Source organism: Bos javanicus, chromosome 15, assembly GCF_032452875.1.
Source record: "Bos javanicus breed banteng chromosome 15, ARS-OSU_banteng_1.0, whole genome shotgun sequence".
Lineage (NCBI taxonomy): Eukaryota > Metazoa > Chordata > Mammalia > Artiodactyla > Bovidae > Bos > Bos javanicus.
The window spans coordinates 7,282,112-7,309,870 of record NC_083882.1 but is presented as its reverse complement, the minus strand read 5'-3'; the positions used below and the strand labels follow the sequence as shown (position 1 = coordinate 7,309,870).

The following is a 27,759-nucleotide window of genomic DNA, read 5'->3' as shown; positions in this document are numbered from 1 at the left end:
AAATAATGTCTCTGCTTTTGAATATGCTATCTAGGTTGGTCATAACTTTCCTTCCAAGGAGTAAGTGTCTTTTAATTTCATGGTTGCAGTCACCATCTGTAGTGATTTTGGAGCCCAGAAAAATAAAGTCTGACACTGTTTCCACTGTTTCCCCATCTATTTGCCATGAAGTGATGGGACCAGATGCCATGATCTTCGTTTTCTGAATGTTGAGCTTTAAGCCAACTTTTTCACTCTCCACTTTCACTTTCATCAAGAGGCTTTTGAGTTCCTCTTCACTTTCTGCCATAAGGGTGGTGTCATCTGCATATCTGAGGTTATTGATATTTCTCCCGGCAATCTTGATTCCAGCTTGTGTTTCTTCCAATCCAGCATTTCTCATGATGTACTCTGCATATAAGTTAAATAAACAGGATGACAATATACAGCCTTGACGAACTCCTTTTCCTATTTGGAACCAGTCTGTTGTTCCATGTCCAAGTATGCCTTAACTTCATGCCAACTCTTTTATTTACTCAGAACCATCTCCTTGCCCTTTTTTTTAACTTTCATGTAGACTTGAATACATTTGAGATCAGTGGCTCTCATCCCTTTATTCCTCTCTACATCCAAGCTGGTGGACAGAATCTTCCTTGGACTGGATACAGACAGTATAGGCTGGGTTATACACAAGTCTCACTCCTCTCTTCTACTCTCGCTTCCGAAACATATGAAAAGGCGGGTCAGTATCAGGATTCTAGAGATTACCTTAAGTCCCCTAAAATTTAACTTTTTTAAAGCACATTCCTTTGAGGTATTAGTCCTTTAACCCTTGTTACTAATGAGTTGCCTGGGGCACAGTTTCATAAATGCCTGCTGCTGCTACTGCTAAGTTGCTTCAGTCGTGTCTGACTCTGCGCAACCCCACAGACAGCAGCCCACCAGGCTCCACCGTCCCTGGGATTCTCCAGGCAAGAACAATGGAGTGGGTTGCCATTTCCTTCTCCGATGCACGAAAGTTAAAAGTGAAAGTGAAGTCGCTCAGTCGTGTCCAACTCCTAGCTACCCCATGGACTGCAGCCCACCAGGCTCCTCCATCCATGGGATTTTCCAGGCAAGAGTACTGGAGTGGGGTGCCAATGCCTTCTCCATCATAAATGCCTAAGAGACACCATAACATCACAAAAAGACGGTGTCAGTTGCTCAGATGAGTGAGTGAACCTGTGGCGAAATAAACATTTTGAGACACTAAAATTCCAAACCTGCTTTGACCATGAGTGGTTCCTAATTCTTCCTCCTCTAACCTTCTTAAAAATGGATAGGCCAGGTCATAGAAGAGAAGTAAAAGAAAGGAATTAAAAAATAAAGAACTGAAAAAAGAAAAGGTACACAAGAGGAAGAGACGAAACCATGGGAAATCACCCAATTTCAATGGATCTTGCTAGGGTTTGAATAAGCATTTATATATTTTGTAACTATCTTTTTGGGGCAGTCCCTAAATTCAGGAAATTTATGACTTCATCCTTGGTCCCAGAATGTCACCAGGGTAAATCCCTTTGCAAATCACGTATTTTAAAATTCTTCTCTATTCTCTTTCAACTTCTTTCATAAAAATGGCATTTTCTGTACAACCTGAAATTTTAAAGTGGTTAAATTTTGTCCTAGACATTCCAACAAAGAATCTTAGTTTGTAATGCACTTTATATTCATAAGTAGGTAGTTATCTTCTGTTTCGAGTTCAAGTATAATAGGAAATGTATCTTTTTCCTTGTTTCTGACCTTTGGGATTATTATGCCGGAAATAGGTATTAAAACTATCTTACTAGAGAGTGTAAAATAAGGGCTTAGGATCCTAGACTCTGGAGTCAGACTGCTTAGGTTTGAATCTGAGGTGACAATTGGGAAAATGACTTTAGCTATGTCTGCCTACGTTTCCTATTCTATATGGAGATGACAGTGGGTGGAGGTGTGGCTTTGGGGAAAGATAAATATGGTGCAGTTGGAGCTGGCAAGGTGCACTGTGTGCCCATGGGTGCTCGGGAGGGAGGGAAGGAGACGTGAGCCTTGAGGGAGAGGAAGGATAAGGTGGGCTGGGGTGTGCTGAGCATCAGAGGCGTCACAGATGAAAAACACAGAAAACACAGATAGACTGCCTTCTGCGTATTGTGATAAATGACCTGGAACACTCCACCTAAGTGGCTAAGAAAAGGGCACATAGAAAACAACTTCATTTTAAAAGATCTATGTAACCACCACCACCCCCCAAAAAAAACCACTTTTGTGTACACATTCAGTTTTCTGAAGGGGCTTCCCTGGTGGCTCAGAGGGCAAAGCATCTGCCTGCAATGCGGGAGACCTGGGTTTGATCCCTGGGTCAGGAAGACCCTCTGGAGAAGGGCATGGAAACTCACTCCAATATTCTTGCCTGGAGAATCCCACGGACAGAGGAGCCTGGTGGGCTATAGTCCACAGCGTCACAGAGAGTTGGACACGAATGAGTGGCCTCACTTACTTTCTTTCTTTCAGTTTTCTGACAACAAAGCAACGTGCAAAACTTGCTTAAACCTGAGCACTACCTTTTCAATGAAATAAAAATTAAAATTAAAAATAAATAGGAACCAAATGAAATAAAGTCAATTCCGGATACGATCCTACAAGATCTGCTGCCTCTCCCACTGAGTGGCAGGATTCAAGTCATCATTAGGAGGGAATTTTATTTTTAAACATGTTATCTTAAGCTGTAAGACTGTCCATTAAACTCTACCTTATAGGGTCATAGTGAGGTTTAAATGAATTAATAGGTGGAAAATGTTTAGGGCAGTGCCTGGCGCATTGTCTGTTCTTTATGAAAGCTCCCTCTGCTGGGAATCTGGAAAACTAACCTGTGCAAAGGTGTTGGAACAGCACTGTCCAATATAGTGGCCTGTAGCCACAAGTAGCAATCGAAGCTTTAATTCAACTTAGCTGAAATTAAATGAAGCTAAAAAATTCAGTTGCTCAGTTACATTCATCACATTTCAGGGGCTTAGTACCAGTGGTTGTCATACTGGACATGGCAGGTATAAAACACAAGGCCCCAGAAAGTTCTACGGCACAGTGTTGTGTTAGAAACGGATAATTATAATAGTAGTAGTACAGCAGAAACCCCAGGAACAGAATTAGTTGAGTCAGGCAGTCATTAAACAGGAGTGAGGGCCTCCTCTGGACCAGATGTCATATGAAATGCAGAGGATACCATGTCTGTCTGTGCACGCCTGTGTGTGTCCCATGTGCTTGTAAGGGTGGGGGCGGGCTGATGAATCAGGAAAATTAACTGTAAGGAGACTCGAAGGGTGACTACATTTTATGTAGGAAAACATTACAGAACTTTAAAGCTGTTCATTAGTCATCTGTGTAACTAAAATCTCTACTCCATACACTGAAATTATGTGTGTCTTGTTCATCTTTTTAATTTCTTGTTCCTTGCACAAGGTTCACCACATGACTGGTCACCATACATTTTCAAATTAATGAGCTTTAAAAGTCAATCTGAATGGAGTGAGGATGGTGAGGATGAGCATCTGGAAGCGAGGCTGGAGGAAGGAGGAGAGGGAAGGGCAGGACGAGAGGAGAGAGGTTCCGGCAGAAAGAGTCAGCTGAGCACACCCCGAGGAGAAGGCAGCATAGGGCAGATGGAGACCGAAGGTGAGAGCAGATCATGCCCCCTCATCCTTTGCCTGGGGATGCCCACCCTGCTTGTACTAAGGATTTCCCTTCTTTATCCCACTTTTTACCTGTACATATCGAGTAAGGAAAAGGTGACCTGGGAGAAAACAGGGTTATATGTTTACTTTATGGAGCTGTAGCAATGGACAATGTCTATCCACGCACACATTGCGAAGGTCCAAGGACCTCCCCCAAGGAAACTAACGTGAGGGAAATTGACTGTTTCTGGCTATGTTAGTGTCCTCTCCTGTTAATTTGTTTTCCAAGTTGGTAGGTCTGCAGACAGCCTACAATTCCTGCTTGACATTAGAAACAGTGTTTTGAACATTCCTGCATGTATACACTGGGATACATGAATGAAAATTTCTCTTGGGGAGTAGCTTGCAAAACTTAGCATGTATTAGAACCACCTAGAGAGCTTGTTAAAACACAGGCTGCCGCTCTTGTAAGTGGAATCCGAAAACAAAAAATGAACTCAGAGAGACAGAGAACAGGTGGGTGGTTGCCATTGCAAGAGGGTGAGGGGGAGGCCAAATGAGTGAAGTGGATCAAAACTTCCAGTTACAAAATAAATAGGTCCTGGGGATGTAAAGTACCAGATGGTGACTATAGTCAATAATACTGTATAATAGATTTGAAAGTTACTAAAAGAATAGATTTTTAAGAAAAGATTTGTTAACTATGTGTGACGATGGATGTTAACTAGACATTTGTGGTGATCCTTTTGCAATATATACACATGTCAAACCATGTTGAACACTTCAAGCTAATACAATGTTATATGTCAATTACAACAATAAAGTAAATAAATATTTTTTAAAACTAAAGCTGGAGAAACACTAGGGTTTAAATATTGCAACTCAATGTAAATGAATAAAATTAAGCCATTAATTATTGGGACTTCCCTGGTGGCAAAGTGGTTAAAAGTCCGAGCTCTCAATACAGGGGGCTTGGGGTTCAATCACTGGTCTAGGAATTATTACTAGATCCCACATGTTACAACTAAGACTCACCTGCTGCAACTAAAGATCCCGCATGCTGAAATGAACAGCGAAGATTCACGTGTTGCAACTAAGACCCAGTGCAGCCAAATAAATAAATAAAACAAAACAAACAACATGAATCGTTGTAAAAAAATTTCTCCACACATCACAACTCCTTTTGGGTTTTAGTAAACCTCAGTTGATACCTTAATCAAGTGTTTATTCAAAACATACTGATTATGTGCTATGAGATAGGTGCCATTCTAGGCAGTGAAAATATAGTAGAAAGGATCTCTAAGTCCCTCATTCACTGAGATTATACACTAGTGAGGCTATACAAACAGCATGATTTAAAATAATGGAGAGATTAATACTGGTCAGAGACTTATCTCTTGACTCTAACCCCACACTTCTCAGAGCAGAGGCTATATAAACAGCATGATTTAAAATAATGGAGAGATTAATATTGTCAATCAGAGACTCATCTCTTAACTCTAACCCCACACTTCTCAGAGCAGAGGACACTCTGTCCCCTTTCTCACCATCTAGGAATATAAGCAGTGGCTATATCCTTCCTTCCATAGCCAAAGACATCACCAAGTCCTCAATTCCTACTTGACTCAATTCCTGACACCAGCCTACCGCTCCTTTCATAACAGGTCAGTGAATCCACAGATGTTTACTGAGCATCTCCTGTTTCCTCAGGATGAGGCGCTTGTCAGGGCGAAAAAGGGAAAAGTAAGAACTCGGAAGGACATGTAACAGAGAAGTCCAATGCTGACGTGCACTCAGCAAGTCTCTACTCCACAGGTCCACGTAACCAAGTCCTGAAGGGTGAGAGGAACACAGAGAGAAAGAAGCCACGATTCTTGCCTTTGGGTAGGATTGATCCTCTGGTAAGGCAGGACAACACTTCATTCAATCAAAGATACTTCTTTTACATTTTAAGATCTTTGAAATTGGACTTTATTTTACAATTGGGGTGCTTTCAACTGGATGAGATCATAAAGACAGCGCAAAAGAGCATCACGCCCTGAGAGCTGTGTAGAATCTATGGCGATTAGAACAGCGGTCTGAAGTCAGGCTGTACCTTAAAAAAGCAACTAAAAACCACACGTGTTGCTGGGCTCCACCCTCAGATTCAGTTAGTCTGGAATAAGGCCTGATGATCTGGATTGCTAACAAGTTCCAGGGTGCTATTGAGCACATGCTTTGAGAAGCCCTGCTCCAGAGCTCTGTCTTTAAACTGGAGAACCCCTACCTGTGGACAACACAACTTTGCAAGAGGTGAAGGGTCGGAAAGAGTCCACTGAAATCTATCAACTCCCCCATATTTGAATGTGTTCTTTCCTAAAACACCCCTCAGGTTTCCCTCAGAACACGCTTGTCGTCAGTCACCACTTCCCAGCCACGTCGCCCTTGTCTCACTTTGCAAAGGAAAAACACGACCCTCACCCATTCCTAACAGTGACCTCAAGTGTAAAGCCTTCTTGAATATTAAACAAATGTTCCAAAGTTCAACGCCTCTCTTAATCAGGGCACCAGAAGTATCCCCATCCATCTTTGCAGTAGATGCTTTTCTACTCGTGTGTGTTAGTGGCTCAGTCATATCCAGCTCTGCCACGCCATGAACTGTAGCCCGCCAGGCTCCTCTGTCCATGGGATTCTCCAGGCAAGGATACTGGAGTCTTGTCCAGGGGATCTTCCTGAACCAGGGATTAAACTTGGGTCTCCTGTATTGCAGGCCAATTCTTTAGTGTCTGAACCACCAGGGAAGCCCTTTCGACTCATTAGTAAACAAAAAATTAACTATTACTGATCAAAATGTATGAAGATTTTATTTTTAAAAATGTGAAAAGTGGAGTCAAAATATATAGAATCCAATCCTGAACTACTTAACTATCTGTGAAAGTTATTTAATCTCCCTGTGCCTCAAACTCCACTTCTATAAAAAGCAAATGGTAAGTTCCTTTTTTGATTATTATGCACATTAAATGATACACATAAATAGTGTAAGTGTAAATTATATACATTAATATATTTAGAAATGTTTAGAATTGTATCTGGCACATAGGAAATGCTATATGTGTTAGCCTACGGTTGTTGTTGTTGTAATTATTAATGGCAATAATAATATCTCAGGATATTTTTTTAACTTAATCTTAAACTTAATCTTTTTTAACTTAAGCATTTTTTTAACTTAATCCATTTTAAATAGATTTATTTCAGAAAATTTTATTAAGGTCATTAACAAAAAAGCCTTCAAAAATATGTTGCAACATGATGGTTAAATTATGTAAAAAATGATTTCAAGTAAAAGGAAGTAAAACTTTGTAATTAAAGAACTTACATATTTTTTAAGCTAATGGTGACTATAACACAATTTTAAAAGTAATGGATCGATTTTATTTATAAACATTAATTTCACAATATAATGACAATTACATTTTTTGCAACTATTTAAAATTATGATGAACATTTCAGATGTTAATGTTCTTTTAGGGTAACCAACCTGAACATCATCAAGACCAGTGCTTTAGGTATATGCCAAGGAGTGAAACTGATTGAGTGATATGGTGTTCCCATCTTCACCTTTACTAAGTTTTGCCATTTTTATTCTAACAAAGTTTTTCCCATTTGATGTAAACTCTTACTAACTGGGTATAGGGTTTCATTGATCTACATCATCATAGACACTTACTATAATCAAACTCATTATTTTTTTTTTTTGTCAATTTACTGGATGTCAAAGAGTAACTCTCTGTGATTTCTTTGGCATTTTCCAGATTATTAATATGACTGTGGATGATTATTGGTCATTTGTGTTTCTGCTGCTGTAAGAAAAAGCTGTGTGTCTTTGTTAATTTTTAGAGAATCTATATATTGTCAGTATTCTATATAGTCATTATTTTATATGTTTTCAGTATCTTTTGCCAAACTGTAACCTTATCTTCCTTTTCCACTTATGGTATCTTTTGGTAAGCATAGTTTCTTAATTTTTATGTGTTAAACTTATCAATTTTATTTCTGTTTTGTGATTTTTTTGTGTGCCATAGGAATCCTTTTCTATCCCAAAGTCATTAAAATGTTTAGAAAAAAATGAAAACAAATGTTTTGCCTCTTAAAAATAATCTGGAGTAGAATTTTCTATAGGGTGTGAGTTAGAGATCCAATTTATACTTTTTTACCCCCATATGGATGTCCAATTTCCCTATCACTATTTTAATGAAAAATCAGCTTTCTCTCAGAAAGGGCAGCTGAAGCTGCCAAGCCACCTCTCTCATAATGGTGGCTGTTCATGTTTTCTTTCGTGAACATTCTTTAATTTTTCAGTACAATTTTAAAGTTTATTCCATAAAAGCATGCACATTTATGGTTAGATTTAGTACTGATGCCTTAAGTATTATTTTTTTTCAGTGAATAGTAATTTTTGTGATTTATAACAGTCTGTTACTGATATAAATAAATGTAATTGATTTTATATGTTTATCTCATAACAATGTGTTAAATTCTTTTATTATTTCTATATTTGTCTACAGAATTTGGGGACTTTACTATGCAGGAAATATTATGCTAATAATTTGGGGTTTTGCTATCTCAGCTTTATTGTGATACAATTGACTTTATAAATTTTAAGATATTTATAGCATATACATCGTGATTTGATATACGTAAGTATTGTGAAGGGATTCCCCCATTCAGTTAGTTAATACATTTATCACCCCACATATTTACATACTTTACTTTTTTTGGTGAGAATATTTAAATTTCATTCTCTGAGCAAATTTCAATTTCACAATATAATGTTATCAACTATATTCACCATGTTTTATTAGACTCTCAGACTCAGACTGTATTCATCTTTTAGCTAGAAGTTTTTACCAACCTGTCCCTATTTCCCCAACTCCTCTCCTCTGGCAGGTTTCCCTGGTGGCTCAGAGGTAAAGAATCCACCTGCCAACACAGGAGACACAGGTTCGATCCCTGTGTCAGGAAGATGCCCTAGAGAAAGGAAATGCAACCCACTCTAGTACTCTTGCCTGGAAAATCCTGATCCACTGGGTCTCAAAAGAGTCAGACATGACTGGGCAATTAACAGCAACAGTCCTCTGGCAACCTTCTTCTGTTTTGCTTCTATAATTTTAAATTTGAGTATACATATAAGTGATACCAGTGCAAAATATGTGTATTTACCTGGCTTAATTTGCTTAGCATAATGCCCTCATGGTTCATCCTGCTGTTGCAAAGGACTGGATTTCTTTCTCATGCTGAGTAATATTCCATTAAACATATATACCACATCTTCTTTATCCATTCATTGAGGAAACCTACTTTGGCTATTCTAAATAATGCTGCAATACTTATATAATAACAGCAATTCTCTTCTTCCTTTACAAACTTATTACTTCTATTTATGTTCTTTTCCTTTGTGCTTGTTAATTCTCCAATACACACTATAGAAGAAGTGAGGTGGTCATCAGTGTCTAGATCTAGAATTTTAAAACAATGTGTCAGAATATTTTCCTATAGATCTGGGGAGATTCCTATTTTGTTGAGTTTTACTGTGAATGAATACTCAAGTTTATCAAATGATTTTTCATTTATCATTGAGATGATCATATATTTTCTTTGATTTATTGATCTGATGAATTATATAAATTATTTCTTTAGAATTTAACTGCTGGATTTGGTTTACCAATACTTTGTTCAGAAAGTTTTGAATAAAACTGTCTTATAACTTTCTTGCACTCCTATTTTGGGTTGTTACAATGTTACAATGGCTTCCCTATAAGAGTATGTGAGAGATTAAAGGGATCTATGTTTAGGAAATTTACTAAAACTTATTTATAAGACTCCCTGAGCCTATCTTTTCTTTATGAGAATATTTATATACTGAATAAATTTCTTTAATAAATAATTATGAAACTATTTGGGCCCTCGATATCTTCCTAAGTAAACTTTGGTATGTTCTGTTACTATAAAAATCGAGCATTGTGCTTTAAATTTTCAAATTTTGGCATAAATTTAGTCTATTATCATACCTTTTCCAACCTCTGATAACTGCTTTTATGTTATACCATTATGTTCTTTTCCAATCTTTCAGGTACCTGTGTATATATCTTTCATGCTAAATATTATTTATTTGTGAATTATCTTTTCTGGATAAAGCTCACCAGTCTTTTCTACTTACTTTTTGAAAATAATAAACTTTTAGATTTGTTGCACTCCACTATTTTATTGTTTTTAATTTTAATTTTATTCATTAGCTAAATGTTCAATTTATGAAAGGGAGCACAGAAGAGAATAAACACAAAAAAATAGCATTATAGAATAAAAATATTTGCTGGATTCTGTTTTCTCTAAGCATTTAAGTCTAAGTACCAATGTTACTACCACTACTATAAACTGCTATATAATATTTTCATTGTAATTTATTTTTAAATTTCTATTATAATTTCTTCTTTGTTCCATGAAACGTGTGTATGTGTATAGATAGATTTATCATATCAATTTTTAAATTGATGGAAACTATTTTTGTTGCTCATCTCTATTTCAAATATATTGTGATCAGATATTTTTTTTCTATGAGGTATGTATTCTTTCAGTAAAGTTTATATGTATTATACCAAAAAGCTATCTCAACAAATTTTAATGTTTCACATTTAAAAAGTGGATATTATTTAAACTGCCAGGTTCCATATATGTCCAATTAATAATGTTTCATAATTTTACTTTCAGGTTTCCTTATTTAAAATTTTTTATTTGCTCAACCTATCAAAAATTGAGATTTCCCACTATGATGACAGATTTGTCAGTGTTACTCTTACAGTTCTTTTGATCTCTGCTTTTATATTTTTAACACTACTTTAAGATGGGTATATAAGTTTTTAACATCTATACCTACCAGATGAATTATACCTTTTATTATTTTGTTGTTGCCTCTATTTTCCTATCAATGATTTTTGCTTTAGAACATTTGTTGAATTTGATGTTATTATACCTACCAATATTTCTCTTTGTGTTTGTCATAATATTTTTGTTCTTGTCTTGATCCCAGTGTTTCCACGTCCATTAATTTTAAGTATACTTCGTATTTAAATGAAAAATGACTAAATTAAGAAAACTCTATTCTTCTGGGGATTTTTCCCAGTGAATTTAGTCAGTTTCTATTTATTATCTTAACTGATATATATGAACTTGTTTTACCAACTTGCTATTCTTTGAATTTATCTTTTTTTTCTAGGCAGCGTCTTTCTTGCTTGCTTTTCTTTCCAGTTCTTTTTTTCCATTTTCCTTTCTTTTTATCTTCCCTCTAATGAAATATCAATAACCTCAGATATGCAGATGACACCACCCTTATGGCAGAAAGTGAAGAGGAACTAAAAAGCCTCTTGATGAAAGTGAAAGTGGAGAGTGAAAAAGTTGGCTTAAAGCTCAACATTCAGAAAACCAGGATCATGGCATCTGGTCCCATCACTTCATGGGAAATAGATGGGGAAACAGTGGAAACAGTGTCAGACTTTATTTTTTTGGACTCCAAAATCACTGCAGATAGTGACTGCAGCCATGAAATTAAAAGACACTTACTCCTTGGAAGGAAAGTTATGACCAACCTAGATAGCATATTCAAAAGCAGAGACATTACTTTGCCAACAAAGGTCCATCTAGTCAAGGCTAAGGTTTTTCCTGTGGTCATGTATGGATGTGAGAGTTGGACATCAGCACAGAAGAACTGATGCTTTTGAACTGTGGTGCTGGAGAAGACTCTTGAGACCCTTGGACTGCAAGGAGATCCAACCAGTCCATTCTGAAGGAGATCAGCCCTGGGATTTCTTTGGAAGGAATGATGCTGAAGCTGAAATTCCAGTACTTTGGCCACCTCATCGAAGAGTTGACTCATTGGAAAAGACTCTGATGCTGGGAAGGATTGGGGGCAGGAGGAGAAGGGGACGACAGAGGATGAGATGGCTGGATGGCATCACTGACTCGATGGATGTGAGTCTGAGTGAACTCTGGGAGTTGGTGATGGACAGGGAGGCCTGGCTTGCTGTGATTCATGAGGTCGCAAAGAGTCGGACACGACTGAGTGAGTAACTGAACTGAACTGAACTGAACTGATTCGTACAGTTATATACTCTATTTCTATTCTTATATGGACTTCCTTTGAAATTTTATAATGTAGACTTTAAGCTCCACTACTTCCTAAGCAACATAAGGACTTTAGAATTTTTTAAGTCTGAAAATTCCCTTCTAGTCTATAAGAAATTGTTCAGTACTTTAGCTCTGTCCTCTTTTTTAAAGACAAATTAGACATAATTATGTTATAGGAGAATGATTATTTAATGTTATCCACATTTATCAATTTCATTGTTCTTATTTCTTTAATATCACAGACCATCCTCCTAGGATAGGTTTCCATTTTTCTGCAGTATGGTCCATCCCTTACAAGTTCTTTTCATGTAGGTATACTGGTTTAAAAAAAAAAAAAAAAGCTTTTGATTTTTTTTTCCATTGAAAATACCTTTATTTCAAATTCACATCTAGATAGAAGGAACTGAAACTACATTTCAAAAAAAAAAATTTAAAAACACTTTGTAAGCAGTCAGAAAAATACAGATTATGTACCAAAGAAAGAGAATTTTCTTCCAGCAAATATCTCAACAGTAAGAAAGGAAAGCAGAAAAAAAAAAAGGAAAGCAGAAAAGAATGATATGTCCAAAGTCCTATTAATATTTTTCACTCAGTTCCTTGTAACTAGGTGTGTTTCCTTTTATTTATTTGATATATAGAAGCCTTTCTCTGTAGCTTTATATTGTTCATTAATTCTGGAAAAAACAAAACCTAAGCCACCATTTTTCTAATTGTTTCCTCAACTACATTCCCTTTATTCTTTGCTTATGGTACTTTGAACATATATAAACTGTTCTTTCCAATTCTAGCCTCTATATTTCTTAACCTCTCTCATATTTTACAATTCTTATCTTTCTGTATTGCATTTTGAGAAACTTTTTAGTATCTATCTCCCCAATTATCAATTCTCTTGCTAGCTGCTCTTAATCTTCCACAAAGAACTCTGGTCCATTGATACTTTTATTTCAATAGCTTTTGGTTTTTTTCTGAAAGCTCTACTGTTGTCATTTTTTTCAACATGCTTGCTCATTTTTGACAGCTTTCCTTTGTTTTTTCACTTTTGAGACTCTATGTCTTTACACAGTTCAAAGTAATTTTATGTGCTTATCTTTAATCTTTACATTGACATGCTTAAAAGTTTATATCTTGCTTGTTATTTCTGCTGACTCCTACTTCTGATGGCTGTTTTCTTGTGTAATTATTGTAAATTAAATATATAATCACATTTAAAGATTACCAATTTGTAGAGAACCCAGGGGACCAGGATTAACTAAGAATTTTCAGGTTCAAAGCTGAGTCTCCTGACCATAATGCTGACATTAGCACCTTATTATGGAATTCTGCCTTTAAAGAGAGTTCACTGTTCACTCAGAGAAGGCAATGGCACCCCACTCCAGTACTCTTGCCTGGAAAATCCCATGGACAGAGGACCCTGGTGGGCCACAGTCCATGGGGTCGCTAAGAGTCGGACACAACTGAGTGACTTCACTTTCACTTTTCACTTTTATGCACTGGAGAAGGAAAATGGCAACCCACTCCAGTGTTCTTGCCTGGAGAATCCCAGGGACGGGGAGCCTGGTGGGCTGCCGTCTCTGGGGTCGCACAGAGTCGGACACGACTGAAGCGACTTAGCAGCAGCAGCAGCAGCAGCAGCGCTGTTCACTACTGCTCTGATAGAAATCTGTGACTTCTATCATGTGTGCGTTTGCATACAGGGTTGGATAAGATTTTCCTTACTTCCTATAAGCACAGAAATATAAACTACTATATTTCATGCAGAATCTAGTTGTTTTGTAACAGGATGATCACCAAGATTATTCTGCTGGAGGCAGAATTTCAAAAGAGTGTTTCAAAACTTGATAATATTCAGAAAAAGAAATCCAGTTAAATGATAATAAGCTTATATAACAGAATTTTCATCCTTTTAAGAAATTTCAACTCATAAAATCGTGGATGATTTAAGAAGGTCAAACTTCCCCCGTATTTTCTGAAAATAGATAATTCAGATCAAGAAGAAGGTCAACATTAAGATAAAAATAAAATTCAAACAAATTACATTCTCCTCTAATTCAAATATAAAATTATTGTGTTATGTTTTGATTTAAGAAACAGACTGGAAAAACAGACTAGTTTTTATCGTGTACTTTCTCACAAAACAAGCTATTACTCTCCTGGCATCTTATCAAGCATATTTCCTATATTATCACTATTCTCCAAAACATATCAAGAATACACATTCTGTACAGCAGGTTATTTGATGAAACTTTGCTGAATTAAAATATACTATTTTTCAATTTATCTGATCATTGGATCTTAGGTAGAAAAATTAATTTCAATCTCATGTCGTTGCATGGATGAATACACAGTAATGGTTTTCTTGATTGAAATTAGGTTTAGTTCCTAACTGCTTTTCATAGTTAATCTAAAGTAGCTGAAACAACAGGTTTGTAAAACAGACTATGATTTGAATTAACCAGGGAAATTAAAAAATAATATTAATCCTAGGCCATATCCACACCCCCCTGCAAGAAATATTGCAGAGACATTACTTTGCCACCAAAGGTCTGTCTAGTTAAAGCTACGATTTTTCCAGTAGTCATATATGGATGTGAGGGTTGGACTATAAAGAAAGCTGAGCCCCAAAGAATTGATGCTTTATGAACTGTGGTGTTGGAGAAGACTCTTGAGAGTCCCTTGGACTGCATGGAGATCCAACCAGTATATCCTAAAGGAAATCAGTCCTGAATATTCATTGGAAAGACTGATGCTGAAACTAAAACTTTGGCCACTTGATGTGAAGAACTGACTCATTTGAAAAGACCCTGATGCTGGGAAAGATTGAAGGGAGGAGAAGGAGATGACAGAGGATGAGATGGTTGGATGGCATCACTGACTCAATGGACATGAGTTTGATAAAACTCTGGGAGTTGGTGATGGACAGGGACGCCTGGTGTGCTGCAGTCCATCGGGTCACAGAGTCAGACACGACTGAGCAACTGAACTGAATTGAGTCTAATATATAGCCAGATTATTAAACCACTGATAAAAACATTTTTTCATCCCCATCATCTGATGCATGTTTAGACAAAAGGCTGCTGACATTTTTTCTGTGTTCACATCAGTCAGTGTGCAACACTATTCTGTTGAGGGTATATCAGACTTTTACATGTAGGAAAGAGAAGTTGTCTAAGGAAGTTGCCTAAGTCTGAGTTAGGTTGCAATATAATTTGAGAATAACCAATCAAATTTCAAGAAGACATATTGCCATGAAACTCAACTAAATTGTAAGTTTTGCCCAGGCACAATGTGATTCAAATAGTTGCATTATAATTAACATGTAATTTTTAGATCATTTTATTTAACCATTCTTTCCTCACTTTCTCAATTGTAAGCTGGATTTTTTTTTTCATTTATGTATTTAAAACTTTCCTGAATGTAATGAATTTTGGTCTTTGGAAGTTCAGTTTTCATAAACTTTTTCAACTTAAACAAATAGAAACTCAAGTGCCTTTCCTCTTGCCATTACAGTAAAAACAAAAAAGATTAATCCCCATGAGTTGTCTATCAACATAATGCAAAATAATTGCATTATATTCATATTTTCTTGTTTGTAGGATTATTTAAAAATATTTAACAAGCACAATGTTAGGGATCAAATAAAATATATATCACAAAACTCTTAGAATTCATTAAATGACTGAAGCTGCAAGAATAAAAGACTCTAATATTGTAGTATTCTTTAAAAGACTAAGAGGAAAACATGGTACCCTAAAAGCAAAGTCTCACAAAACTGTATGATGCCCAGAAAAAGAATTTTAGTGGTAAGGCCAATCAACTGGAATCAATTTGTATAAAGAAGACTTTGCATTCATTCACCCACCAAATATTTACTGAGTCCCTGCCAAATGCTAGTCAGCATTTACAGACTGTATCCCTGCCCTCATAGAGCTCCCATTCCAGTGGGGGAAGAAGTTCAGAGACTGAAGGTGAAAAGCGAACAAGCAAACAAACCAAACAGTCAAATATGAGTTCAAACACAAGCTCAGATTTTTAAGAGCTATAAATTCATAGACACGTTACTTAACCTTTCTGAACTCGTCTCCTCATTTACAAGTAGAAATAACACTACCTATCACACAAGTTTGCTGTTAGGATCAAACAAGATTGGTATGGTCTTACCTGTGTTTCAAAGTCAGGTAGAGGTTAAAATTCAAAACTCTCAAATTCTATACAGATAATAAAGCATATTGTCTGCCTTGTAATCTTTCCTACCTCACCTGCTTTCATTTACCCCAACTCTAGCACACCAAAAACCAAATTTCACTGATTCTAGGACATATATTTCTCCCACTTCAACTTCTCTGGAATAGAACATGTTATCATATAGCCTTCTTGAAATTGCTGCTAGTCAAATATCAGTTATTACCATGATAGTTTTCCATTGCCAGTATCTGTGTAAGAATTAAAAGAAATGGCTCCAAAATTGCAAAATGGATGACAGTGGCTTGAAAATAAATCTTGGAAACAATAGATAAGCATACCTCTCAAGCCTGAGAAACTAATATGTGTATGTATGTGCATGTGTGTATCGGGGAGGATGGATCATACATGGGAAATGGTTGTGAATCACATTTGTTCAGCAACATTCAGGAACTGTTAAGTCAAAATAGTCTAGCTCTATATAATTACAAAGTCACTGCTGAGAATGACTGCAGCCATGAAATTAAAAGACACTTGGCTCCTTAGAAGAAAAGCTATGATAAATCTAGACAGTGTATTAAAAAGCAAATATATCATTTTGCTGACCAAGGTCCATATAGTCAAAGCTATGGTTTTTCCAGTAGTCATGTACAGATGTGAGAATTGGACAATAAAGAAGGCTGAGTGCTGAAGAATATAGATGCTTTCGAACTGTGGTGCTGGAGAAGACTCGAGAGTTTCTTGGACAGCAAGGATTTCAAACCAGCTCATCCTGAAGGAAATCAACCCTGAATATTCACTAGAAAGGACTGATGATGAAGCTGAAGCTCTAATACTCTGGCCACCTGATGCAAAGAGCCAATTCATTGGTAAAGGCCCCGTTGCTGGGAAAGATTGAGAGCAGGAGAAGGGGATGACAGAGAATGAGAGGGTTAGACAGCATCACCGACTCAATGGATATGAATGCGAGCAAATTGCAGGAGATAGTGAAGGACAGGGAAACCTGGCATGCTGCAGTCCATGGGGTTGCAGAGTTAGACACAACTTAGGGACTGAACACACATAACTGCAAAGTCAGCTTAACTGCCTAGAAACAAAAGCTTTGGTTTCTTTGGATTCTTTAAAGAAATGCTGCATCACCAATTGGTTTTGGGAACAGAGGATAAGACTGTGTGGAGAAACATAGATATTGAAAATTCTGAGTTGAAAATGGCTCAGGAAAGTTCATCTCTTAATGTTAAGAAGCTATATTAGAACTTTAACTAAATTCATTTTGTTTAGACTTTCTTTTTTCATATGTGCACAAGAGTTATATATGACCCAAACCTATACCTTGATCTTGTTTAGTCACTAAGTCACATCTGACTCTTTGCAACCCCAGGGACTATAGCCTACCAGGCTCTTCTGTCCATGGGATTTCCCAGGCAAGAATACTGGAGTGAGTTGCAATTTCCTTCTCCAGGATATCTTCCTGACCCAGGGATTGAACTTGCATCTCCTGCTCTGAAGGTGGATTCATTACTACTGAGCCACCAGGAAAGCCCATAATTAAAATATAAAGATATAGTTCAATAGTTATCATATAAAAATCTAAGGTACAATGTAATTGATATCATCTTTTCTTGCTTTTCAAAGGCATATAAAACATCAGGATAGGTTAAAATTGATAGAATCTTGGACTCTATGAAATATGATATCCAGAGTTCTCTAATATGGAACTTGACCCATTAAAGGAGCTTAATAAACCTTCATTGAAAAAAATGAATACAGTATTCAAGAAAGAATACTGTGTCTGGCCCTGAATGCTCCTCCAAGAAAAGGGGTCCTGCAGAAAACATTTTCCTGGGGAGAGGAGAGGATTCTTACAGTGTTCAGGAATCAGCTGTTCATAGCAACCACAGCCATCCTTCAACCTGTTCAATTCAAAATTCTGTTTCAAAAAGGTTAACATAGATAAAACTTATTTGTATTGTTACCCTAACAGTTTAACTGCCTAAAAGAAACCTTAAAAGAGTTTAGAAATTACATCATTTCCAATTCTTATTTTAACTTTCAAGATAATTTTCTTAGTAATTCCCATGAAGAGAACGCTTCCCAGTTTTGTGCAAGGGTTTTGTGCTGACCCACCCATGTCAGGGCAAAATGCTCTTTATGCTACAAGCAGTTTCTGTAACCGAAACATGGAATCTGTCTTGAAAAGGCAATCAATCTTAACATAGCTATTCATGCTGTAATTGATTTCTGGCAATATATACTTTCAGATGAATACCATGTAAAATGCTTTAAAAATTATGCAAATCCTGCAACGAAATAAATCCACAGTATCACACTACCCTCTGAGTCAGGTCAGTTTTTCTGATACAACCTGTTTTATAGCACAGAAGCAATTTATCCACTTGATAGAAATCAAGACCAAAAGAAAGTTTCATCTTTTGTAACCTTTAAAGTGTCATAATCAGCTTGTGGACCATTGGTAAAATTAGTAATTTACAGATTATCTAGCTTTGATGCATTATTAATCTTCCTTTGGTGACAAAGATTGGCAGTTATTTAAAACCTAGTTTCACTGTTTGTCTAGATAAGTGATAAAAAAAGAATCTTCTGTTCTTTCCTTTCTTTCTGTCAACTACTGGCTGTGTAATCCTTGGCAAGTTACCCTCTCATTGCTGTGGTTGCTTTTTTTCTTTCTTATCAATAAAGTATCAGTGAAACAGTGATTATAAAAGTGCATACCTCGCAGATTTGCTAGAAGTATTAAAGGCTATAAAGCACTTAGAGGAGGCCCTAGCACACAGAAACCCCTAATAAATCTAGCTGCTATTGTTATTATTATGCGACATAATCACATAAGGTCAAAGATGAATGAATAAACAGATTAATGAATTGGTGGAATATAAAGCTTGACCTTCATAGGTGATTAAGATTTCAACAGAGAGAAGAGGTAGAAGTGAAACATACTTATTCCTGCTATTCATAACCTTTCTTCCTGTCTTCTCTTGCCAGAGTATAACTTAGATAAAAGGAGCACAGGTCAGGAATCTTGGTTCAGTGCATCAGAGCTAACCTGTGGCTTCTCAAGTGCCTATCAAAGAAGAGATGAGGAGTGATGAGTGTGCACTCCCAGAGCACACCCACAACACAGCCAGCTGTGCTGGGTGCAGGCATGATTATACAGGATGCTGAGAGGAGACTCTGCAACCAGCCAGCCCTTCCTCCACGAGCTCCAGCCTGCACTATCTAAAATGCATTTGGTTATTATCCACTTGCCAACAACTTGCCAGCTATGTAACTTTCTAAACATTGTCTACCATCTCTAAACTTCAGCATGGGTCATCTACAAAATGGACATTAAAAATAGCCAAGTAGTTGCCTTGAAGAGCAAATTACATTTGTATGACAATTAGAAAAGGATCTGCTACAGAGTAGGTATTCAAAAAATGGCAGTCCCTCAAAATATATGTAAATACTTTACAGATTACTCCTCTCCAGAAACAGCAACTCGCCTGGGCCTGTAAATAACTAACTCTAGTCAACACCATTGCTCCTCTTTGGGGCTGAGAACAATTAGGTTGCAACTACCTGTGTTGTTTGGGTATCATTGTTTCATTGTAACAGCATGTATCATTTCTATATCCTGCTCCAAATGGACATTCTATAAGAAATGTGATTCAGTCCATTCCAACTGCTTAAGGATCTTCAACAGCATACCAAGTTTTAGATATACAAGTTTAACTGAAATTTGGCATACAGATGAGCACTTCTCCATGTACTAAAACCCAGCAGATGACTCCTAAACAAAGAGCAATCACAAATGGTAATTTTACCCAACTGGATCCAATTATGTTTAGCATTTTTTTATGACAGAGGCAGGAAACGAAGAATGGGCTCAAGAAAATGTTTTCCTTTTATGATTTACTCTCTAAGAGGCAAAGATGAATGCCTTATGAAGTTAAAAATTATGCAAGGTCTTCCTAGAGGTAAACATTCTGTTACAGAACAAGTGTGTGCATTTCAGCACATCCTGCAATAACGCCACAGCTCACAGTGCTGAGACCCTAATAACATTTCATGACAATAAACTGTTATCAGCAGATGTTGATTACTTCAATCCAGGGAGATTTAGAAACAAAATATCTGGTTTCTGTCATGCAGAACATAATCCTGCAAAGTGGTCAACTGAAAGAGATCCACCATTAATCCAAATGGCAGCTAGAGGAGATGTTGATTGCCAAATGAAGAAGAGGAAGCAGAGCCAAAGGTGATTTTCACACTTGCTTTGCAGCTTCCAAACTGCAAACTCTTAACCAAGGTCCAGGTTTTTGCTTTATGGTTATGGATACTATTTTTTTTTTCAAAGGACATAATAGATACTAAGATTCTCTGAATCTTATGTTTGTGATATCATAAGAAATCATGATATCACACATACTTCCTTTGATGGATTTTATATTTCTTTTGATAACTGTGTTTTTATAAGGAAATGAGACCCTTGATTTTATTTGGAAATCCCTTTTACAGCTGCTGGGTGGTTGTGTTCTCAAGAAAATGCCCCTATGGGTCCAAGAGTGAAGTCATACCTGTTGGGGTAAGTGGTGGGGTCTCTGTTTAAAGGATTAGACATACCTAAGGTCAATGATCCAGGAAAGAAGGAAGGAGAAACTAGAAAAACAAATGGGAGTTTGAAAGGCATATCTTAAGTGAGTGGTATTCCTTTATCCATCTGGGCTAAGACTGACTATTAAGAGCTAGATTGTTTGGGGATGGTCTTTGTGAGGTAGAGTGGGGGAGAATACTCTCTGCCAACTGGATGAAGCTTGGTGTTAGGGAGGAGTCAGTCCTTAAGAAGCTTCACAAATGAGGGGAAAGACAGTCACAGCCAGCTGGGAGTTTGTCTCTGTATGTTAATTCTCTTTTGTTATCCCTAAGCATTTGATAAGTGAGTAAACTCCAGGAGTTGGTGATGGACAGGGAAGCCCGGTGTGCTCGCAAAGAGTCAGACACGACTGAGAGACTGAACTGAACTGAACTGGACTGATAATTCTGCTCACCTTACCTCAGGTGAGCAGAAGGAACCTGAAGGGAAGCGCCTGGGGCTAGAGCTAAAAGGAGAGCAGTGTTGTGGCAAGGTCATCAGTGACAGCTTCCCCAGAAGAGGGTGAATCTCCACAAAACAGCAGCTGGCATAGAAGATCTGGGTATCTCCTTCTAGGTGAACATTCACTCTTTTACCTTCCTTAAAGGACTCAGAAGCTATTTTACGAAAAGAGCCAGCATCACTTTATTCCTTATCAGAATAAATGCGGAGAAGAGTACCATGTCTCTGTTGAAGAATAAATTAATTTATACCTTCTCTTTGCTAGACACTCTGCTAAGTGTAAGGGATGAAGGACAGCCCCACCTCTGGAGGCATACGGTCTGGTGGAAACAGATAAGTGAGCAAAGAAGTGTAGAAAAGTGAAATAGATGTTTGAATAACGTATTTATCAGACATGTGGAGGCAAAAATGATGGAGGTATAACAAGCATATAAAAATGTAATGTGACTTATAGTTTTGATGGATACTCTGAAAGAAAGTGAAAGTTCTCAATCGTGTCCGACTCTTTGCCACCTCATGGACTACACAGTCCACAGAATTCTCTAGGCCAGAATATTGGAGTGAGTAGCTGTTCCCTTCTCCAGGGGATCATCCCAACCCAAGGATTGAACCCAATTCTCCCACATTTCAGGTGGATTCTTTACCAGCTAAGCCATCAGGAAAGCCCAAGAATACTGGACTCGGTAGACTATCCCTTCTCCAGTGGATCTTCCCAACACAGGAATCAAACTGGGGTCTCTTGCATTGCAAACTTCTCTTGAAGCTTGACTGAAGGTATATCCATACCCTAACTTCAATCAAACTTCTAGAGAGTCATGTACTATACTCTGTCAACAATTAATGTCAGAAAAACATTTTACAGCCTGCAGCCTGAATTTTTCATTTCCTTATTAATACATAATTTTGATGGAGAAAAGAAGGCTACATGGGGGGATTCTATTTATCTGTGGTCTCTGATATTAAGTTACCTCTCTTAAATCAGGAGTTCATAGTCTGGGTCCTTGGGCTCATTAGACAGGTTTCGTCCAAAACCATCCTGAGGTCAATAACGATTTTAAAAGGTCTGTGATCCATTAAAACATTTCTTTAAAAGGTAATTTTTGTTTCATCATGTGAATTAAAGAATCTCTTTGGGTTTCTTCTGAGACCATGATTTAATGACCCTTGGAATCCCTTTTTGTCTGTATCCATGTTTAAACAAATCCTACCAGCAATGGAGCAGTGACTTTGTATTAAAAAAATTAAAAACTACATTAATAACTAGAGAGTAAAAACTGCTTTACATAAAAGAAAACCATAGTTCTCACAAGCTTCACATTGCATAACCTAGGTATCAAGATACAGTATGAGTACATTTCCATATTTTGAATTTTAAAACTTACTCATTCAAATCTCTCATATTTTGGTTTATTTTTTAATGTTTCTTCTTTAGTGTTCTTCAATTTCAATATGATACATTTAAATAAGTTTATGTTTCTGCATCGCACTAATATTCTTGTACTTCATAAACATGAGAATGAATCACTTCAGAAAAATTATCACTTATTATCTATTCAAATATTGCCTCACCCTCATTCTCTATATTTTCTCCTTCTGGAGCTTTTGCCTGAATGTTTATATTCTCCACTTATTTATATCTCTGTATTCTAGGTATTACTATCAATTATACCATGGTTAGTCTTCACTTTTAAATCTTCCACTGAGGTTTTATTTCAAAATTGTCTTTTTCTTTTACAGGTTTTCTACTTGTGGTTTTTGTTTTTTTTAAATAACTTATTCTTTGTTTGGGCTTAATGTCTTCTTTTATACTGTCAAGGTTTTGTGTCCATGGAATTCTCCAGGCAAGAATACTGGAGTGGGGAGTCATTTCCTTCTCCAGGGGATCTTCCCAACCCAGGGATCAAACCTGGCTCCCTTACATTGCAGGCAGATGCTTTACCATCTAAAGCACCAGGGAAGCACTCAAAACTATACACATATTCATTTTATATATTCTCTTTTATGCTGCAATATCATCTCAAGTTTTTAAGGATCCAGTACTGCTGTTAGGTCTCATGTTAATTTTCCCTCTCATGGCTTGTACCGTCTGCTAACTTTTGTTTAGTCGATTGCTTCCTTGTGTGTTTCATCATGTATTACAGCGATCATGTCTTTAGCAGGGCTTGCTGTTTTCTTGAAAATCCTTAGCAGTCTAGACTTCTGTACTTTCAGAATGGTTTTCTGTTTTACTTTTCTAGGAGCCTCAGGGGTATTTGTCAATTTGATGATTTCTAGGTCAGTTAGGTGGTATAAAAAGCAAAAGCAAAATAAAGTCACATGATGTGCAGGCCTGAAGAATAAAATTCTTAAGGGAAGATTTCTTTTCCTCTTAAAAGTTATTCTTTTAAGAGGAAAAGAAAGTTTCTTCTCACTGTGCTGACAGCATATTATTCTAGCCTAACTTTTCACTAATATAGGGTCCTGGTTTTACGCAGGGGCTAGGGATGTCTATGGAGTCACACAGAGTTGGACACGACTGAAGTGACTTAGCAGCAGCAGCAGCAGCAGGGATGTCTCAATTCCAACTCTCTGCCTCATCTGGGGCCAAGGCCTTAGTTTCTCTCTACCTCAAATGCATATTAGACTCCAGCTTCCTGGTCACCCAAACCTCTAACCCCTGGGGCAACCACAGCATCAGTCCCCAGGATATCCTCTGGCTTTTAACTTCCTTGCTTTTGGCAGATAGTAATCACTTTTTTTTTTTTCAAAATTGGGCAGCATGTTAAAATCCTTTTAATTATTTTATCCATTACTGCTAGGCGTTTGTAACCAAGAGTCTGTTTCAGAATATCTCAGTCTACTGTTTTGCCAGAGCTTTAGTTTACAGTTTGTAATCAATCAGTCATTTCCAAGCAGGAATTTTAGCTGAATTGTTTCAGATCTTGAGAATTTAGAAACACTTAACATGCTTTATGTACAGAATTCTTCTCCATGTTCAGAAGTGATGGACTAAAGACATATTTATCTTCAAAATGAAGGAATTCTGTGATATAACTTCTGGGATCCTCCCAGGACATGGACATTTCTTGCTAATCACCATTACAAACTGATTAAAATAGATTGAATTAATTTATTTTCAATTAGAAGTTGAAAAAAAGAATTTGAATCTTTTTCTTCTAAATACTAACTTCAAAATGTTACTTATTGCTCTTAAAGCCTGAGAATATGTAATTACTCTCAAACAAGATAGTTAGGCACAAATTTCAGTAGTAAAAGCCTCATAAATATATGTAAGAAAATCTTTCTACAAAGGTGAACTATGAAAAAGAATATTTTAGCAAGAGTCCATAGAACTTATCCCACAGAAATGACAATTTGCAAAAATCTGTTCTTACATGGGAAAATCTCAATAATTTGAGATAATGGCAGAACCAAACCTAAAGTGTACTAGTTATTTCAACTTTCAAAAATAATATGCCTCCTACTCTAGGAAAATATATGAAATTGTTTAAATTATAAGTCAAAAGCATAGACAAGGGCTTATTTGTATCCTCTACCAGAAGGAAATGATTTTCCTTAATTCTTTCTCATAAATCACAGGTGTGAAGTGCTGATGTTTATTGGTGAAGATTTTTCAGTAACTTGATTATTCAAGAGGAAAAAAATAAAAACCTTGTAAGAGTAAACAGTGATGAAAAGTTACTATAGAACCTTTCGGAAATAATAGATTTGGACAAGACCAAAGTCTTATTTAGAAACATGGCTCACTCTTTAGTTTGCTATCATATGTTTTACCTAACAGAAGGTGTTCATTATGAATTGAAGCACATTAAAATATTTCTGTTGATCTCTCTGTTACCAATGCACTAAAAATGATCTGGGATTCCTTAATGCAGAAAAATACTTTTTCTCTAAATAGTAGATGATATAAAAACTAGATAAATCAACGAGGAAGGAAACCACATTTGAAGAAAGAATTAGGGTTATTTTTCAGGACAACTTGGAATTACTATTTTATTTCGTCTCTTTCACTACTAATATATATCCACAAGTTTTAAAAATCAATTTTCCCCACAAAGTAACTACAGACTTCAGACTTACTTTCTACAGACTTACTACAGACTTACTTTCCCCACAAAGTAACTAAGTGACTACAGAATGATTAAATGATAAAAAAAAAAATAGATTTTTGTCTATGGAACAGCATAACTTTTAAAAAGCAATATAGCTTTTATAAGTTACTTAACTTACAGGTAACATTACCAAACATAACCCTCAGACTTAAGGGTAAGCTCAAATGTAAGTCAATGTAAAAAATCCATGTGTTTTAAACATACCCTCGAAGCAAACTTGCAAGTAGCTACATTCAGAGTATGCAGAATTGATTTATATTCTGTCTTTTCTTGAGATATATCTCCTTGCTACTCAAAGTGTGCTCCACGGACCAGCAGTCTCCTTATCTTCTCAGAGACTGTTGGAAATGCAGAAATTTTGGCTGCACCTAGACCCTACTGAATCAGAATCTGCATTTTAACAAGCTCCATAGGTAATTCATGTGGCCATTAAAGTTTGACAATTTCTGTAATAACAGACATAGTAATACTTTCTAATTTAATGTCAAGTTAAAGTATAAGATTTCTTTAAGGGCGGATGTTTTCAAACCTTACAGTACACAAATGAAGGGAAGGAGTTACAGGTTTTTTCTTTTTATCTAGGGGGAAAATTACATGCAGCATCTTCTGGGGGTCACTTCCTCCTGGGAAAAGGATCCACAGCAGACCTTGACGCTGCGCAGCCCTGAGCAGTGATCTGAAGGTGTCCCCATCGATCCTGCCCCCCTATTCTGCCTCCAGACACACACACACACACACACACACCCCTCTAGAGCTGCTTACAGAACTGCTACTGAGAACTGCTTTCCGTGGGAAACCCCATGCAGATGATGTGACGTGTCAAGAAACCAGACCCTATAGTCAACTAAAGGGGCTGGGAGACAGAAAGGCTCTCTGCCCGCCACACTTCTGGGCCCAGGCCTGCAGCGAGCGGGAGACTTCGCCCCGCTTCGCCCTCGGCCAGCCCCTGCCTCTCATCCTCTACCCGCCAAAAAAGAAACCCTGTAGACTTTTGAATAAGATCTCGTAGTTCCTCGGAGTCCACCCCCCACAGCCCTCTGGGGCTTCTCCCCTGCGGAGTCTCCTGGGCGCGCACCTGTAACAATTCCCTCCCGGGAGCCCTCGGTGAGAGGTGCGCGCGGCGGGGAGGTGAGCCTGGAGGCGGCATTTCTCCACCGCCTGCGAACTCGGCGGCCGGCCAGGGCCCGCGGGCCTGCGGGCGCCTCTTGAAGGGTGCCGGCGGGGCGCGTTCGGACGGCGGGGCGCGCGGGTCACCGAGCCCCCCGCGGGCAGGAGCGCCGAGCTGCGCCGGCGACCCTGAGAGTTCTCATCAACCCACAGCGGCGTGCCACAGGGGACGCAACTGTGAATCAGCCCGGGCCACGACTGTGACGAGGGAGCTCCTCGAGGACGCGGGGGAAACGGAGCGGACCGGCTGGGGCGGCGTCGGGACCCGGCGCCCCGCGCGCGCTCGCCGGGGCGCACTTGGCCCCGCGCGCTCGGCCCCCTCGGGCCCCTGGGGACCCACCCGCCCGCCCGCCCGCCCGCCCGCGGCGCCAGCACTCACAGGCAGGGGTAGTAGCCGTAGGCAGGCAGCGGGGGCTGCGCGTCGTCTCCCAGCTCCGAGTCCATGAGCAGGTAGTCTTGGCTCTCGTTGCGCCGCGCGCCAGCCCCGGCCACCACGGCGGGAGAGCCGCCCCTCCGGGGCCCGAACGCGGCCGGGCTCTGGTTCATGGCGGGGACGCCCGATTGACGGGCCGGGGTCCCGCTCGTGACGGAGCCGCCTCAGCAATTCCCGCGGGGACCCGGTGCTCAGGGGCCCGCGGCGGCCCGGCGCCCCCGGGGCGAGGCTGAGGCTGGGCGCGCAGACGCCCCGCGGGCTGAGATCCGCGCGCGGCTGCCCCGCGGGCCCGGGAAGCAGTCGCCACGTAGCGGGGCGCCAAGCAGACGGGGCGGGGGACCCTCGAGGAGGTGGCTGGGGCTCCCGGGGCGAGCAAGCCCAGGCGGGGCGGAGGGCGGCAGCGGAGCCTGAGAGCCGAGAGCCCGGGAGACCGCGCTGGAGTTACTATGTCAACCGAGACTCCAGCCCTCGGCTCCCGCCTTCTTCCCCCGCGCCCTCCGTCATGATCCCACCTTTAAAGGGATCAGAACGAGGTTCCAGAAAGCAGCCGAAGCCTATCGTGGAGCCACAACTTTCAGAGCCAAGAGGAGCCTCAAGTAGGTGGAGCCACACACACTTTTTTTTTTTTTTTCTAGGCCCTAAGAGTGCTTATTTAGAAACCATCCAAATGAAGAACTTTCTAGGAAGCTTCTCTTAAGTAAGACTCAGAGAACCAAGAACTCAACTGTTTTAAAAGACAGGAGCCTCTCCTTGCTCCACACTGCCTTCATCTTCTTAGGGCATTCTCTCTCCCCCTCCCTACCCCCGAAGTGATAACTCTTCACTTTATAATGAACAACATTCTATGTTCCCAGTGCCAGATGGTCCCAGTTCCTGAGCAAATCAACCAAAATAGGCCAGCATTTTTCGATAACACCAATAGAGGCCAACAACCTGCTTACTTCAGAGAAAAAA

General features: G+C 38.6%; 1 protein-coding gene across 2 annotated transcripts in view; it reads right to left on the bottom strand.

The window, feature by feature from the left end:
• Positions 1-26,934, bottom strand: part of TRPC6 (transient receptor potential cation channel subfamily C member 6) — a 158,259-nt gene extending 131,325 nt beyond the window's left edge. For both annotated transcript variants that reach the window (XM_061440136.1, XM_061440137.1), the window contains exon 1: positions 26,752-26,934. In XM_061440136.1, the coding sequence (XP_061296120.1) occupies positions 26,752-26,918 (167 nt within the window). In that variant the 5' untranslated portion in view covers positions 26,919-26,934. The remainder of the gene's footprint in view (positions 1-26,751) is intronic.
• Between the last annotated feature and the right edge of the window lie 825 nt (positions 26,935-27,759).